The sequence below is a fragment of the Pimephales promelas genome, chromosome 22 (assembly GCF_988280905.1).
Source record: "Pimephales promelas chromosome 22, fPimPro1.hap1.1, whole genome shotgun sequence".
NCBI lineage: Eukaryota > Metazoa > Chordata > Actinopteri > Cypriniformes > Leuciscidae > Pimephales > Pimephales promelas.
The window spans coordinates 19527965-19545584 of record NC_142790.1 but is presented as its reverse complement, the minus strand read 5'-3'; the positions used below and the strand labels follow the sequence as shown (position 1 = coordinate 19545584).

At 35.4% G+C, this 17620-nt stretch overlaps 1 protein-coding gene across 2 annotated transcripts; it reads left to right on the top strand.

Moving 5' to 3' along the window:
• Window positions 1–21: 21 nt before the first annotated feature.
• qtrt2 (queuine tRNA-ribosyltransferase accessory subunit 2) lies at window positions 22–10726 on the top strand. Of its 2 annotated transcripts, none has more exons than XM_039666978.2 (9): window positions 22–584; window positions 847–1083; window positions 1456–1511; window positions 4133–4209; window positions 4437–4646; window positions 5500–5699; window positions 6712–6881; window positions 9294–9390; window positions 9817–10726. In XM_039666978.2, the coding sequence occupies exons 1-9, from the start codon at window positions 550–552 to the stop codon at window positions 10052–10054; spliced, it is 1320 nt and encodes a 439-aa protein (XP_039522912.2). In that variant the 5' UTR covers window positions 22–549; the 3' UTR covers window positions 10055–10726. The 2 variants fall into 2 exon arrangements, with proteins under 2 accessions (XP_039522912.2, XP_088981999.1); XM_089125873.1 differs by having other exon boundaries at window positions 4437–4648; window positions 5502–5699; window positions 6712–6863.
• Window positions 10727–17620: the final 6894 nt, after the last annotated feature.

Sequence of the window (17620 nt, the reverse complement as noted above, 5' to 3'; positions counted from 1 at the left end):
GTCTTGAAACCATGGAAACAGTTGTTACGTCTGTTCAGACCCAACTAAGCAACTATGGCGATAAATATCGTGTTTAAATGTTCATCTTCATCTTTATAAATGACAAGTGCATTTTTATTCTTTATAAAAATATCATATCAATAAATTAAGCTTCTTATAAGTCCACAACAATAGTTTATATTTTGAATTAGCCTATTTTTTTATTTTTCCGTTACATTTTAACTTTTATTTAAAGGTTTAGTAAATTTTTTGTATGTTTTTGTCATTTTTAAATATGTCTACATAGTTTTTATTAATTTTGTTTCATTTTTATTTTCGTAAATCAAGTTAAATGAAAACGTTAATTTAATTTAATTTAATTTCAGTCAGTAAACGTTTGCTTTCAATAAAAGTTTTTTTTGTGTTTGTAATTTTAATTTTTGTTTACTATCAGTTAATTTTAGTTAAAAATCAAATGAACAGCTCTGTGCTGCAGAAATGTTATGACGTCGTAAATGTGAGACGCAAGTCAAAGCGTTACGAAATATTTCTGCGACTTGAAGTTCTCACATGTCCTGCTTTCTGAAGCAACTAAGAGCAAATAGGTAAGCTTGAGAGCCTTTTGCAACGTTTTATGTAGGCTATTGTCGTATATGACATATTCAATGCTAAGTTGTCGCGGCTTACTGTGCTCGCTATGTTGTCAACTTGCTTACATTTATATTGGAAATTACATTCAAGTATGAAAACTAGACAGTGATATCTATATTTTGTCATATTCAAAATATATACATCTGCATATCCCTCTGGAAAACAAGGAACGTATTGTTTCTGTAGTTAACGAGCTGTCATTTCCTCTCTCTTTAGACCTGAGATACCTTTACATTACTGCTCCACAAGAGAGATGAAACTGGAACTGTCACGAGTGGTACAGGGATGTCGTTTGGGGGTTTTGACTGGATTGGGAAAATCAGGGCAGCACTCACTAGAGTTGCCCGGCTGTCTCCTGTACACTCGCTGTGCAACTGTTCCCCATCTGACCCAGGACACATTACACACTTTAAGAGACCTGCCTTCAGTCACACAAGTGTCTGTGGATAGCCTGTAAGATTGTAGTTAAACATTCAAGGTCAGGGATTCACAAAATATTTGGCAAATAGTTTACTTTTTAGCTAAACATGTTGGTCTGTAAAATGGCATACTTTGCTGACAGATCTACGTTTGTGACATCTTGAATCTTCATAATCTTCATTGAGAGTATGAGAGTAATGTTTTTTTTCTTGCTATCTCTAAAGTGACATTGAGTTTCTAAAAGGCATGGTATAATTTAAAATGAATATTATGGTTAAATTGCTATATGGTAGATTGCTATATCTCGCTTTAAGTTCTGCAAATATTTTTCACTCTGAAACGGTGTGATTTGTTCTCTAAAATTTTTCTGCAGTTTCAGTTCTTCAGCCCTTTTTTCTTTTTCAGTGCAGAGCATCAAGAGGTTCTGGAGGAATTCAAAGAGGGTGTCAGAAAGTTTGCAGGTTAGAAGTTCACTCTTTTACTAACTCTTTGTTACTTGCTTTCTCTTGGTTTAAAAGCTGATTGGTTTTATGATTTAAAAAAAAAATCTTTGCATAACAAAAACGGTAATTGTGACTTTATCTGACAATTTACTTTTTTCTCACAATTGCAAGTTTATCTCACAATTTAGACTTTTTTCACAATTGTGATTTTTATGTCTCAATTCAAAGTTTATAATTAGCAATTGCGAGTTCATTTCTTGCTATTCTTTTTTTGTATTTGTTAGATTTAAAGTCAGCATGAAATCAAATTTGACAAATCTTCTTTTTATATGTAATATTGTAGTGTTTATTATAAATGATTTATCTGTGCACTTCATTATTTTTTAAAAATATAATAATCTTTATATATATATATATATATATATATAATCTAATACATTACCCATCCCTCCCCCATCGAAACGACCTCTTTTCTATTTCGGTCACGTGGAATGGCGAAAGGGTGCGGCCAGATCCGATGAGGGTGCGGCTGTCGGTGAACCACCTCTCAGAGAATCGCATTCAAATCTGCCTCCATTTTGTTTGCAACACCCAACCTCCAACGATCCAATCAATTCCCAAAGGACGAAATCAAGCCCTGCCCTACATTTTCTTCTAATTTCAGAAGCCGTTTCACTTGGATATACGTCACGACAAGGAAAAAATGACAATCTCAACTTCCGTTTCACGGCGAATTTAAAGTCAGTATTTTGAGAAACATCTAAGTTTACATCGAACAAATACAAAAAAAGAATTGCTAGAAATTAACTCACAATTTCTAGTTATAAGGTCTGTTTCTAAAAGCATGTTCTTACTTTGATAGCCATTAAAACCTGCTATGTGTGTATATGAAGTAAATAATTAAATAACACAACACTAAGCAACATATATCACTAATATTTCATTAAAAGTACAGATGGCTGAATTTTCTTAATGGCCCCTAAAGTGTGAAATTGACTTATTATTCCTGTTGGCTATTTTTTAAAGGGATGGTTTAATGCCTTTTTCATAAGATGTAAAATAAGTGTCTGTTGTCCCCAGAAGTTTTATGTGAAGTTTTAACTCAAAATACCCACAGATATTTTTATATAGCATGGTAAAATTGTCACTTTTTGAGGCTGAGCAAAAACACGTCACTTTGTGCGTGTCCTTTTAAATGCAAATGAGCTGCTCCTCCTGGCACAGAGGGTGGAGCTTCAACAGCTTGGTTCCTTTTACCTCACACAGACATGCACTGAAAATTTCAAACACTTTTAGCCTTTTATGTTCAAACCCGAGTCAGACTGATGGGGAGACTCAAGAAGAAGTGACATGTAGAATGCAACAGGACATTTCTGAATGGTTAGTTGATTCATTTTTTTGTAGCTTATATGTAGTTATCTTTTTATCATTGATTAGCATTCTGTCTTGATAATCTATACATCGCCTTCCTTGGGGTGGAGTTTATGCAAATTTTAGGGTTTTTGATGTCACTAACCCGGGAGGAATGTCCTGTAGTCCCTACCAGCTGTTTGTTGTAGTCCTTTTTTTTATTTATTTTTTTACTTTGAGCAACGTAACTTAAATTGCAAAAATAAGCTTTAAGTAGGTTTTAAGCACACAGCTATTTCTCAAACAGGTTGCAATTCCATTTGGTGCCATGAGTGATCCAGGAATTATACCTTCAGTATCCCAAAAATTCTAAGTCATTGTTTAATAAAATAAATAAACTATCAAATAAAATAGATTTTGTTTTAATATTCTTTTATCTTTCTACCAAACAAAAGTTCCCAGTGTGTGTTTTCTTAATTTTATAGTTCTGAAGGCATGTCTGACTACTAAGTGACTGTTTTGAAATAATTCTACATTCATGCTTGGTCGCATACCATTTTACATTTTTGAAAAATGAGTTTTCAGTTTTCATTTTGCAACCGTAACGAAAAGAAGGGCACTGTTTCAGTCACTGCCTTCTGCAATCCAACCAGAAATGAGAAAGGTAATTGTGTTCACAATATTAAGATGTGTGACCGTGAAGACATTTCAAAGGGTGACTTGAGGCGGCTGCAAGTGCTCCATTTGGATAATTACAAAAAGAAAATTGGTATACATGATAATGTTGGTCACCAAAGTTCACCTCCATCATTTCCTCACAGTACTCTCGAATTTAGATTCCTCCTCATGTTCCTTTCGTACATGTGCGCGTTCACCTTGTCTACAGTTGCCAATTAGTTTTTACAAGCTCTGCAAATGCGCATTTGTCCTAATCTCCATATACATTATTTTTTTTTTTTATCTTCAGAATAATAAGTCGAGCTCTTGGTTGTTTATTTCGCCAGTAAACAGTGTTGCCAAATTGAACAAGTGTTCTCCCTGATTGCATTGGACTGTTCTCATGCAGTCAATCACTTCTGAGGATTTAGATGGATGAATAACAAAAGTGTATTTTGCAGTTCATCATATGTTGTGTGTTGGCACTATTTATATCTTTGAGATTGCAGTCTTTGAAACTTCTGTTTTAGAATATTAGATGGATGACATCTGTTTTGATTGGAATTAGTTTCTCTAGTTGGTTACAATAGACATCTGATCTGCTATTACTCTGACATGGTTTTCTTATGCAGGTCTTCATGATACGGTGCTTTTCAGCTCTCTGCACGATTCTGCTAACACCAGCCCTCCCGGTCACGTCACCAACAAGGTTAGAGAACTATGTTGAATGATTGTTTTCAACCTCTTTTGTCATTGAGATGGACTGGTATTCCATTAAATCATTACAGATAGTCTAAAAGGGCAATTTAGTCAAATGTAATTGGTTTTCAACTGCTCCATTTCGCTCAGAGAGGGAGCTTTTGTGTCCTCTAAAGCTATGCCATCCCTTTATTGTTAATTGTCAGGGATTTTAATGGTTTGTTTGTGATTTAACAGACAGTGTCAGTGTGGGGCAGCGGTGGAAGGATAGAGCTGACGACGGTTCGCTTCATGGCGATTCAGGCAGCTATTCAGCCGGACTGCTATCAGAGCATGGCGGACGGAGAGACCTGGCAGGCCAATACTTCTCGCAAGAGAGTCCGTAAAGCAGTGGACAGGACTCTGGCCCATCTGGATGAATGTCTGGTGTTGCACCAGAAATCACAGGTCTGATTACATTTTAGTCACTGCAGGATACATTTCCACATCGGTCATATTCTGTACTATTCAGGGATCAACTTTAGTGTTTCAGAGAGAACCACAGAATAAAGTCGGACAAGAGAAACTTTACAAAATGATTTTAACATTGCAAACGTGGCACACAATGGAACTCCGTTTTATGGTCAATGTTGTCATTTTATTACATAAAAAGTAAAAATGTAAATGTATACATCTTTCTATAATAACAATTTTCTTATTATTTGGAGTTCATGGTTCATCTCAATCACTTAAGTATGTAGTGGAAAGTAAAAAGTAGGATGTACATGTATACATTTTATTATATTATATTTTATCATTATATTCGTGTGTGTGTGTGTGTGTATATATATATATATATATATATATATATATATAATTTATTATTATATAATTCATAACTAAAACTATTAAAAACATTTCTGTTAATTAAAATGAAGCTGAAATAAAAATGTAGTATTTGTTAAAAAATTAAACAAACATTAGAAATATTTCCTTGGTAATAAACTGAAATAAGTTTGTTGAAGCAATAAAATTGTTAACTAGAAAAATGTAAATACTAAATGTGAAATAAAATAACAAATAAATTAAACCCAAATAGCAGTATTAAAAAAAAACTAGTAAAATGACAAAATCATACAACGAAATTATGTTATGACAAAAGTAAACTGAAATTAACAAAAGAAAATATATATATATATATATATTATAATATATATAAAATATAAATAAAATAAAAAATATAAAAATAAAAGCTAATTTAATGAAACTATAATACAATTAAAATATAAACTATTTGCAAACAGACTGTCTTTGTCCACAGACATTAAAACAGGCAGAGATATTTGGGGTTGTGGAGGGTGGAGACATTATGGAGGAGAGGCTCCGGTCGGCACGAGAGACTGCCAAGCGTCCTGTGGGCGGGTTTGTGCTGGATGGATTTCATTCTGCTGCCATGGACCAAGATGTGAGGGCTCAGCTGATTAGAGCGACATCTGCAGAACTTCCCCAAGAAAAACCCAGGTAAAAAAGGAGTCTATTTAAATTTCTGCCTCACAAGCTCAGACATTTCTTCAGTTTGAGAGTGAGACAAATCGTCCCAATCTTATCATTTTCTGATTATGCACCTCGATTCTCAGCAGCCATAGCAACACTCCATCCCACCAGGAGCCCATAGCAACCACCTCATCCCTTTTGGAGAGATGGAAGTGCTAGGGTTAGAAATGCTTCAGGAAGAAACTTCATCTTAAATTCTTTGTGTTTTAATTATTGATTTGTCTTGGAGATTGACTGGGAGGTTACAGAATCACACAAAAACAGCAAGACAATCGCAGCATGTAAATCAGTGTGTATCTGGAAGCGTCCTTGGACTCAACGGGGTCTTAAGAAGGCTTCTTCCCATTGGGCTTTACAGTCTTGTTAGAAACCGACATTTCCCTTGGGTGCATCTCTGGTCACAAATGACTGGAGCTGGAGAAGGTTGTGAGGCACAAAGGCTGGAGGACAGGATACAGAATATAATTTAGATTTAGAGCTGGACAAGTTTCTGTGCTGCAGACAGTATATATGGTGTTTTATATATGTGACCCTGGATTACAAAACCTGTCAAAAGTAGCACGGGGGTATTTGTGGCAATAGCCAACAATACATTGGATGGGTCAATATTTTAGATTTTTCTTTTATGCCAAAAATCATTAGAATATTAAGTAAAGATCATGTTCCATGAAGATGTTTTGTAAATTTCCTACCATAAACATATAAAACATTTCTTTTTTTGAGTGAATGCAGCGTAATCGCAAACCTAAATGGACAACTTTAAAATGACTCATATGACTGATTTTGTGGTCCAGGGTCACATATTTTAAAGTAAAGTCATGTTGCATGAGTTTTTCTATGCATTTATGAGATAGCTTTTGGATCTCTGTTGAACCTTTATGTTTTGTATTAATACTTACTGATTTACCCTGGGCTGCACAAAAAAGAATTATTTTTGGATACTTTATTTCAAAATTCAAGCTTTTGCCATTTATTTCAGGTTTTTGTTGGGGATTGGCCGTCCTGATGAGGTCATCAGCTGTGCTGAAGCAGGAGTCGACCTGTTTGAGAGCTTCTTCCCCTTCCAGGTGACAGAGCGGGGTTGCGCGCTCTTCTTCGACTACACCATTGATCCCGACCCTGAGACAGCAGGTACATCAGCTCCTACAGGTGTGCACAAGCCCACACCAATAATTTACATTATTCAAAAGATATTACTGACTTCCTACACTTAAAGCCTACTGTATCATATCTGATACACACATTTTTTTAAGGCTTCTAAATTATTACCATGATCAAAACTTTAATGAAAGACCTGTTTTACATAATACATGCTAACTGCCATCTGATTGACCTTTTTTAATTTTTTAGCAAGTAAAAGTTCTTTTTACTAATAAATTAAATAAAAACGTCCACCTTCAGGTTTTTGTACAGGTTTCTTTTTGATGGGGAATATTTAGTGAATTTTTATAAACTAAACATAATAATTTAACTTTTATATTTGTTAGTAATATTTAAAGATGAACACTTACTGGAATGAAGCAACGTCATCTTACATTTTTGCCATATAAATGTCAACAACTGCACCAAACTGCATATAGTTTGGGCTTCTAAATAATATAATTGAGGTGTTTTTTTTCATCCTTGAGTATGAGATCCATATTATCACTCTATCATACCTACTAAATGAGCCATAAAAGCCTGATCTATCAAAAATTACACTTTAAAAAAAAATGCAAATCTTTTTATTATTATCATTATTGTTTAAAGGTTATCAAAGGTTATAGAGCATTTTGCCTTTGTATGTCGTATTAAACTGCTATAATAGAAAGTTTCAACACTGAAACAGTAGTTTTAAGAGAAGACCGATTCAGATTCATCTTGTGATATATAAACAAGCTTTTTTAGCACAATAATATGAATGAATAAAGTCATATTTTAAGTGTTTGCTATGATCAGTGTCAGCAGGAACTATGAGCTGCATGTGAGGCTGTTTTTCACAGTATGGCTTGGAAGTAGAGCTGTGCTTCTGCTGTTTCAGATAATTAAGTTTGATTTTAAAGGGTTAGTTGAGCCAAAAATGAAAATTGTCATTAATGACTCGCCCTCATTTTTGGGTGAACTAACCTTTTAAGAGAATAAAGTCTTCAAGAGAGAGTTTGTTTGTTCAGGCCCCAGGCAAATTAAATTATTGGCTCGTTTCTAACAGAACCGAAGCCCTGGAATCCATTTTGCCACCTTCACTCTCAGCAGGAGTCAAACCTTCACTGAATGAACACAATTTGGTATTGCTTTTTGACTTTTAAAAGCATATTCTTTGAGAACAACAATGCAAGAGTATGTCTTTGTGTAGATTCTGGATCACATAAAGAGACAAAAAAAATCCACTATAGGGCATAAATAATTAATTTGGGCTGTTAGGTGTGCAGCGGTCTGTTCTAAGAAGAAGCTAATCGATGTGTTAGGATGATAATAGAGTTCAGGACAGGCACTTGCAGAGGGAAGAAGGAAAGAGATATCCTCTCAGCTAATTAGAGAGCTCTGCAGGGGGACTGTCCATAACCTCAGCCTGATCTGACACCTTCTGTCACTGCTGGTCACAAGGGGTGCCTTTCGCACACTGTCTATGTATCTTCACTCCCTTATTTTCTTCAATTTTTACTGGTTTCTACTCCAAGTCCAGTTTTGCATATACATCACTGTACATATTTTATGCAAATTTGAATTATTTGATTTGTTCATAGAATATGAAAGGCATCTATGATTTTATACAATTAAACATGCACTCAGTAATTTTAGTTGCACCATAGTACTTCTGAATTTATTTTTTTAAATCTTATGGTTAAATAAATGGTTAAAATCACTCATATTGATACACTCCACTCATACAAAACATGAAGCCTTTTGGAGGCTGCCATGTTGAGATCTCATGACTATGGCCATATGGCTTTAGATATCCTGTAAGATTTTTTATTTATTTTTTTGAAGTCTGAATGAAACAGAAGTTGCAATTAGTCTTTTATTCCCTATTGAGTGAAATATCCGAGTGAATTGACTTCTCGAACAAAAAAAGGTGTCTCTTGGTCTTTATAAAAGGTGTTTATATAGTTTGATCTGGTTTTGAGGATGACACACTTGGCATTGCTTAGGCAAGAGCATGTCATAGAGAGTGATGAACGGTTGTGCGGAAAGCCATTTATATGGATACTTTTGGGCGTGTTTTATGTAAATTACAAACATAGCTCATTTTGAATACAACAAATTCATTAACTTAAGAATTAGGTTTATACTTGTTGTAAATTTAGCTGAAACCTTTTGTGAGAGGTGCTCTTGTGCATTTACAGTAAATGCATATAATCCATGCAATTATTAGTAAATGAGACCTGGTCTTCTTTTAGAAACGCCACTGCCTTTGGACTACCAGAATTACATTCAATTTGAAAATTACTTTTCCTTGTCATATGTACACACTAGTCATGACAAATGCTCTACTTTCATTATCTGGTCATGAAATGTATATGTAATGGGTTTTCCCTTGTGATGAATGTTTAATCATGAGTACATGTTTGTGCTGGAACACAGTGCTGGATCTCAATGGAGAGATTCCTACTGTCAAGAAGCTGAATGGAAATGGAGATACAAATATGACGCCTTTCGAAATAAACCTCAACGATAAAAGGTGCGTGTGTGTATGTGTGTGAAGGGAGACAAGGACGTACTCGTTCACCCCTCATACAGCTGTGCATGGTTTCATTGCTCATATCAGATGAGGCTACTAATGCTTTCTTTCACATCTTTCATGATCTCAATCTCCTCACCTTGTATATGAGGATTAATAAATGTTATATGTCAGTAATTCATTCTCGCTTCTGAGGGCATTTCCGTAATATCGTTCCTATCACTAGATTCCGATCAGATTAGTGGTCAAAGGAGTGATGAAGGATATTAAATAAAATGATTTTCCAACCCTCACACCCACTGCCTTCTAAAACCCCCTTTTTTTGAATTGCAGACTCCTTTAATACATTTTCATCCTTTAAAATCCCTAAGCATACAGATTCCCTGGTGTGAAAAATAGCTCCATAACACTGTGTTTGACTTTCAGGTATCAAGATGATTTCCGCCCACTTGTGGAGGGCTGTGGCTGCTACTGCTGTAAGAAGCACATGCGAGCATATGTTCATCATTTACTGGTGACCAATGAGCTGCTTGGTGGTGTTTTACTCATGCTGCACAACATGGCACACTATCTAGGCTTTTTTAAAGCACTGCGGGAGGCAATAGCCAGTGAACGTCTGCAGGACTTTAAAAATAGAGTGCTTCAGTGCAGAGAAGGTGATTGAAATGATTGAAGGACTTCAGGCAACAACAACAAAAAAGAATGAACTAAAGAACCCCTACATCAGAGCATACTTAGGGTTTTGGTTTCTGAGTATGTGGTCTCATGAATGTAAAGCTGGATTCTGAAGCACATGGTCTTGCCATGCAAATTATCAGACAAATAGTGCTACTGTGAGTGAAACAGGTCAGGAAACCTTTTAAAATTCACATGGCTCATCTCAGTTCTCTTATGGATTTTAAAATTGCCGTTTGCAGCATCAAATGAACCATTTCACTTAGAAGGAGCATAAATAATGGTGAAATTATCTTTTTAAAGGAGCGGCACTTGCTCAAATTATCACTTTTTCAATTCATGGAAAATGACCTGCTGTTTTGCTCAGCACATATTTTTCCGAGGAGTTACACATTTAATCTCGGAAAATGCAGATTTTTTTTCTTTCTTTCATATAATAATGTTTTTTTATAATAATATTTATTATTGTGCATTGTTTAGGTTCTGTTTTGCCCTTATGTTTAAGTTACAAAAAAATCTTTAAAACACAATGAAAATCTAGCTGACTTTTTTGTATTAGTTTTTCCGATCTTTACATTCCTATTCATTATGTACTTTTAACTTTGCAATAAATGCACGGTATGGTGTCTGTAAATTATCTGTGACTATATCCACAACATAACAGCCTAAAGTGCCTTAATGCTTTTATATTTTAAGTCTCCATATATTTTAGCACTGCTTAAATGCTGTATTGACCAATCAGGGAGAGTGTATTGGAGTGAGATTGTGTTAAAGCTACACTGTGATTTTTACCCCCATCTAGCGGTGAAAAGGTATATGACCATCCAGTGAATGTTAGTTTCTGTTCCTCTCAATTCCGATTTCGTTTGAACTCATACGGTGGACAATGTAGTCCAAGATTAGCATGGCTTCCAGTTCGACCTCGTCCATGAGTGTTAACTCAAACGTAAATGCGAAAGGCGAAGCTTGAATTAGCGGGTATGTCCCTCTTTGGCTAACATACTTTCAAGATGGAGGGGCAACATGGCGACCGACATTAGAACCCCTTACCCTAATGTATTTTCAATGGCATATTATACACTCATGAGAATACTTTATTACTTGAACAAAGTAAATATACATTAATGAGCACATATATTTTTGAAAGAACTAAGTGTTTTTAGCTAAGAATAAACTAAAAAAGTTACACAGTGTAGCTTTAAAGCATCAATGAGAGAAATCTTTGGTTAGGGGCAAGCTGCAGAAATTGGAAATCAAAGTGGGAATCAATGGTTTGCATTGTTACCTAAAGCTATTTTTTTCCCAGATACAGAAACAGTGGGGCTCAAAAGTCTTACTTTTTTTCAATGCAAATTGGGCATTGGGCATCAATGCAAAAAAAAAAAGGGGGCAAGGACTGGTTGAGTTGGGTTTGTGGCGTGTTAAAACTTGCAATTATGGTAACGGGAGGGACATTTACCAAACATACTCAAAGCTTGTTTACAACACAACACACTGGTCCAGCCAACCAATCAGTCACTACACACTGGTCCAGCAGAACAATTAAAGCATATTGTTCTTTTTGGAAGGAGAGGCCTCATAGAGAGAAAATAAATGGGTTTCCTAAAAGCATTGTTTTCCAAGCATGAAGCGTTTCCTAAAAGCATTGTTAGCCAACTATAGTTGCAATTTCTGTCTATATCAGAAACCATAGTTCCATAGTATCTTGTTTGCATGACGTGGACTTAATAAATCTTTAACTTGAGCAAAATAAGCAAACTCACATTCGGTGCAATCTATTCACCCAGAGCGTTACTGTCATACTGGGAAGAGAAGTGCTGCAATATTATAAAATATGTGAAAAATAATGTGTTTTTTCAACATTCAAGCATGAAAACGTCTAGTAGACCCTCAAAACAAAATCAAGACTTTGTAAAATGGCATAATAGGTCCTCTTAAACATGAATTTCAGGATATGTAATTGATATATTTTAGAATGATTATTTCCAGATTTACATTTTCAGTGTGATCCCATATTTTTGAAACCTATTGTATATGTTTGGCAACCTGAGTTGAAAATCAACCGGGTGTGTGTGTGCTCGTAGTGACGGCAAGTGACATTTCCATTTAAAAGCAGAGCGACACTTTCCCAGCAGGTGGTTCCTCCCCACATTTTAGCCAATTATCTTTTCCGTAGAGCCAGGAGAGGTCATTAAAAAAGTTTGAGCTGCTGGACTACTTTCCACGGCTAGTCCCTGCCCTTGATTTAGAGTTCACTTTTATCCCAACCCAGCTTCCACTCGGCACAAGGGCTTTATCTCCGCGATTTTGAGACAAAAATTACACAAATGTGTTTTTATAAGCAAAAATGGTTGAAATGTTATAGCAAGATACTCTAGCTAAGACTTTGAAATTAACTTTGAATCATAGAAATTATTCCCTGGAGTAAAAAGCGTGACAACTAGCCCCAGTCTCCCCTATTAATTTGACAGCCAGCTTTTAAGCTTTGCGTAACTAGCACTTTATAGACCATCCGTACTTTTAGCCTTCTCTCTAATGAAACTTATACCTTTTGAAAAAAATTTAATAATGCTTTTTATATATTTTTTGTGACCCATTTAGTATAGCTGGAGAGTTTGAAATGACTTTGGGAAACCTTAACTTGAGACTCAATTTCTTTTTAGATTTACTTGATTGCGATGGATTCTCTGTGGCTTTGTTGAGAGACCCAAGGTGATATTTCCTGAAGAATTGTGCCCTTTTAAGGGTCACTCAAGTATGTACAATGTATAAATGAAGAGGTTGTGAGAGTATTAGAGTTTCTAAGTCTCACCTTGTTTGAATATCACTGTTCATCTACTTGGTTTTTCAAGTATCAGTGTTCAAATCCAGTGTTCAGTATGTCTCAATGTATAATCTTGCTCTTTTTTTTAGTTGAATGGCAGTTGTGCTCCTTGTCAGAAGCAAGGAGACAGCTATGAAATTAAACTGAAGGGTTATTCTTGTGGGAAAACTTGACCTTTCAGTCTTCTCAACTGCTTGGTTAAATGCAAATCCTGTCTTATGGCTCACGACATGGCTTGTTTCTTGAATTATACAGTATATGAAGGCTTATGATGTTACATATATTGTCAGATTGGTGGCACAGAGCTTACACAGTTACTCTAAGCTTTGCTTAGATTCTCCCTTCACCTCATATCTTGTCAAATTCAGTATCTTCCTACATATTTTATGAGGAGTGGTGTCAGTGAGAATTAAATTCTATATGTATATTTAAGGGTTTGATTTAATTATTGAAGCGGTTGGAGAACTGTAGCATTGGGATTTTAGGATGAAGTGATCCCATGGCACCTCACATTACTTCAAGTTCACAGAATTTTATAAGAGAAGCCATTTCTTCACCAATTCAAGTGTCTAGAAATCCATAGTTAGAACCTGATAACCTATTATAAGATAAGGTCATACTGTCCGAAGGTCACTCCAAAAATGATCACATATTTTTTGCTAACGACTGCCTCATTGTTCATTATCTCTCTACTCAAAAAAAATAAAAATGTAGACATGCAATAATGAGCTAAAATCATAGTCCATTACAATGTACAAAACATTTGACCTAGCAACAAGACAAACACCACTCCAATATTACAGTAATGTTAATACTGAAATACACTGAAGTCATTTTCACAATAAACAGAACATAAACCTCAATAACAGAGACGTGAGAGAACTCATGCCGCATTTGTATGAAACAAGCCAGAGTGAGTTCGTAGTGTGATACAAGAAACATAAAAGTAGTGCCGGATGGTTGGCATGAAACAGAATCTGCAATAGTCTTTTCCAGAGATGGTCTTATTATTGACTTCTCTTCCCTTTTGTGACATATGTCCAAGTGAAACGGCTTCTAAAACAAGATTTTTTTTGTGCTATTGCTGTGATGTCATGTGAGTGACAGGTTGTCCCGCCCGCACGTCAGTCAACAGGCCATCAGAGAAGAGATGTCACTGCAAGATGGAGGGGAACTTCTTTTGATTAAATATTATGACCAGGGCCTAAAACTAACTTTTTCCACACCTGCCATGCCATCACTTGCTTAGAATAACCAGAATGACATCATCCGCTGGTGTGGATGCTAATATAGTTATAGCTGAAGTTAAAGGAGTAGTTCACTTTTGAAAAAACTTGATAATTTACTCACCCCCATGTCATCCAAAATGTCCATGTCATTCTTTCTTCAGTCGAAAAGAAATTAAGGTTTTTGATGAAAACATTCCAGAATTTTTCTCCATATAACGCACTTCAATGGTAACCAAACGGTTCAAGGTCCAAAAGACAGTTTCAGTGCAAACTGTTCAAAGGGCTTTAAACGATTCCATTTATCAAAATGAACGAATCTTTTCCCAAGTCAATTTGTTTATTTCGTTTGTTGAATGAACCAAATGACGCGAAAAAAGATTTGTTCATTTTGATAAACGAGTTCGAACAGGAGAGTCACGAACGCACATCACAGAACAGAGCAAGGCGACCATTTGAGCATATAAAACTTAAACTTTGTTTTTTTTTTTAAATGAGCGATCGTTTCGCTTGATAAGACCCTTATTCATCGTCTGGAATCGTTTAATGCCCTTTGAACAGTTTGCATTTTGCACTGAAACTGTCTTTTGGACCTTGAACCATTTGGTTACCAGTAAAGTGCATTATATGGAGATGTTTTCATCAAAAACCTTAATTTCTTTTCGACTGAAGAAAAAATGACATGGATATGTTGGATGACATGGGGTGAGTAAATTACCAGCAAAAGTTTTTTTTTTTTTTTTTTTTTTTTAAAGTGAACTACTCCTTTAATAAGTTGAATGTGCCTTTAAACTCAGCTGAGTGGAATGATATAGCTCTGCCATGAAAATCTGACTGCTGGATGGCAAATTGAGTATTCCAGAGTAAATAGTGTGTTACAGAAGTACTGTTCCACTTTTGCTTGACTTACTTTCCCTTGATGTTCTGTTTCTAGATAAGGTTAGGGAAAGTTGAGGTAAAAGGTCATTGTTGTCGGTGTTGCTGAAAAGGTCTAACAGGAAGACAGGACCTTCTCTCAATCCATCATTCGTCTCTTAACGTTCTTTGGTGCAAAACGATTTATCTGTCCCAGCCTGCAAGTTTTCAGGACATTCCTTTTGATTAAATGATAACAGGTGTTGAACGCTGAACTTCCACAGGTAACAAATGTGTCTTGTGTCCTTTGGAGTGTCTAATATAGTTGTTGAGCATAGAGTTAATAATTTTGTGAATGTTCTGATGTCTTTTTGCTAATAGGCATAAAATAAAAATTATTGGTCTTCAGCTGGTGTGGTTGGCGGAGAGGTCTTTTGACCCCCCTTTGTCCTCTCTGGTGAGTTATTTTGTACATTTGTTTAGAAATTCAGCTGGTTTATGGGCCAGTTTTATTTTTGGAAGGACACCATTATCAGTCAGACTGTGACTTTGCGGCCACTCTGTCTCATGTTGATACTTTGGTTAAACCCCATCAGCGGTTCATCCAGGCAGAAAATATAGATAATTTTTTAGGCATTGTATAATGTTGTCTTGAAAATACTCAATCTCTTTCACACCACGCGCACTCAGGCAGTGACAGGCACCTTGAAGAGGGCAACGTTGTTCTCTCATACAAATGGATGTCCCCATTATCCATTACTTGTACATTAAAGTCAGATCTTTTTAAATATACTTTTTGAAATAACTATTAGATACGTTAGTTGAACTATTACAAACTTATATTAGATGTCTGCATTCTCCTTTGAAATGGTGAAATTTGGCCTGTCCTACATCAGAGGTCTTGACCGTGTCCAGCAATTAAAAATTCCCAATTAACAATGTTAATTCATTCATTCATTTAAAATAAATCACCTCTTTCCACTGCCCATTTGCTGAAGTACATTATTGACCAGAATCCCTATTTTGTGACGTATTCATGGCGAGTGATTTGAAATATATTTCAAGTCACTTGCCATAGATTTCACATGGAAGAGTTAAAATGTAGATGAAGTTGGACACATTTCCTGTGAGACAGTGGGGTGACATGGGTGATACTGAAGTGCCCCACTTGTTTGCAAAAAAAATGGGACAGTACATCCTTCACTATAAGTCTTCTACATTACTTCCTGCCGTTGATTTTCTCCAGTGTGGTTTTTAACACCAAAGGACCAAAGGTTTAGTTAGGGAGAGGGATAGTTATTGGCTTTTTATGAATAGAAAATGAGATTGAGATAATTCCCTCTCTACTTTTATCTGGCAGAACAGGTGAATTTATGTTATTCATAAGGGCTTAGGCAAGAAAAGATTCACTCAAGTTTAAGAGGGTCAATAAGGGATTTAGGATCAAGGGAAAGATTAAAAAAACGGTATTTGGCCAACCAAAGCATGCAGGAAATTCTTTAGACGATATTAATAAAATTGAAACCACGACTAGACCCTGTTTTGAAATTGCAGCATTCTTTTCAATAGATTAGACATGGAATACTGCTTTACTACCTTTTGCAGCATAGCAAGTTTTGCCAGTTGGATCAAAAATGTTACTCTGTGAAAATGAAATTTCAAATCAGTAATTCCTTTTTTTATTTTTAATTGCAGGGAGATGTGGATGATGCATTGTGAAAATTAAAATAATGTAATTTATAAACATTTCAGTTAAAATGTATTGGACAATTTTCAATATATATATACAGTGTATCATGTTGCTCTCATGTTTACTGTTTTATTGAGGCAGTTTGCGTGCTTGTTTCCGCCATTTTAATTTAGTTTTTTTACTTTAAACTTTTCTTTTTTTTTTTTACTTTTTATCACACAATTCTGGCAACTTTTCTCTCAATTGTGAGTTTATGTCTCAAAATACTTGCGAAAAAAAGTCATGAATTCCAAGTAAAAAGCCTGAATTTAAAACTCGCAATGAGCTTTTTTGTGTGATAAACCTGCAATTCTGATCAAAATGTTATTGTAATATATACTAGATATATGGTAACACTTTATTTCGAGTCCACTTTAGACATCCTACTATAAGTAACTTTGCAACTACATCAACATGTCAGTAGAGTATTAATAGACTGTCTGCTTAATATCTGCAAACCCTTTATTTTGATGCTCCCCCAACAGAAATTCTTCTGACTAAGTAACTTGGCAACTACAAGTCAACTTATTCTACTAACCCAAAACCTAACCAAAACCCAGTCTAGTCTAATAATACTCTAATGACAGTCAGTTGACATTTAGTTGCAAAGTTACTGAAGTGGACTATCGAGATCAAGTGGAACCACTACTAAATTATTTGAGTCTGTAATATTATAAATATGTTAATATAGGCATTAATGGGCCTTATCTCACTCGTACCATAAAGAATTGTTTTGCAAAATCTCAAGTAAACTGTGTCATAACAGTTTAATCTGCCAGTTAATGAATGTCTCCTTGGTCGTTGGAGGGATGAACATTTTCCTCATTCATCTTTGAATGAGTGAACTTGAAGTGAGTGATGTAGGACTACAGTATATGGGGTTACTTAGCTGGAGCTGGAGCAGGTCAGACTATTGGTTCT

Excerpts from the sequence above, each read along its gene's own strand:
- qtrt2 (XM_039666978.2), top strand. The coding sequence starts at position 550 with ATGTCCTGCTTTCTGAAGCAACTAAGAGCAAATAG. Across the intron at positions 4,647-5,499 it reads TGTTGCACCAGAAATCACAG|ACATTAAAACAGGCAGAGAT; the intron begins GTCTGATTACAT and ends CTTTGTCCACAG. Across the intron at positions 5,700-6,711 it reads CTTCCCCAAGAAAAACCCAG|GTTTTTGTTGGGGATTGGCC; the intron begins GTAAAAAAGGAG and ends CATTTATTTCAG.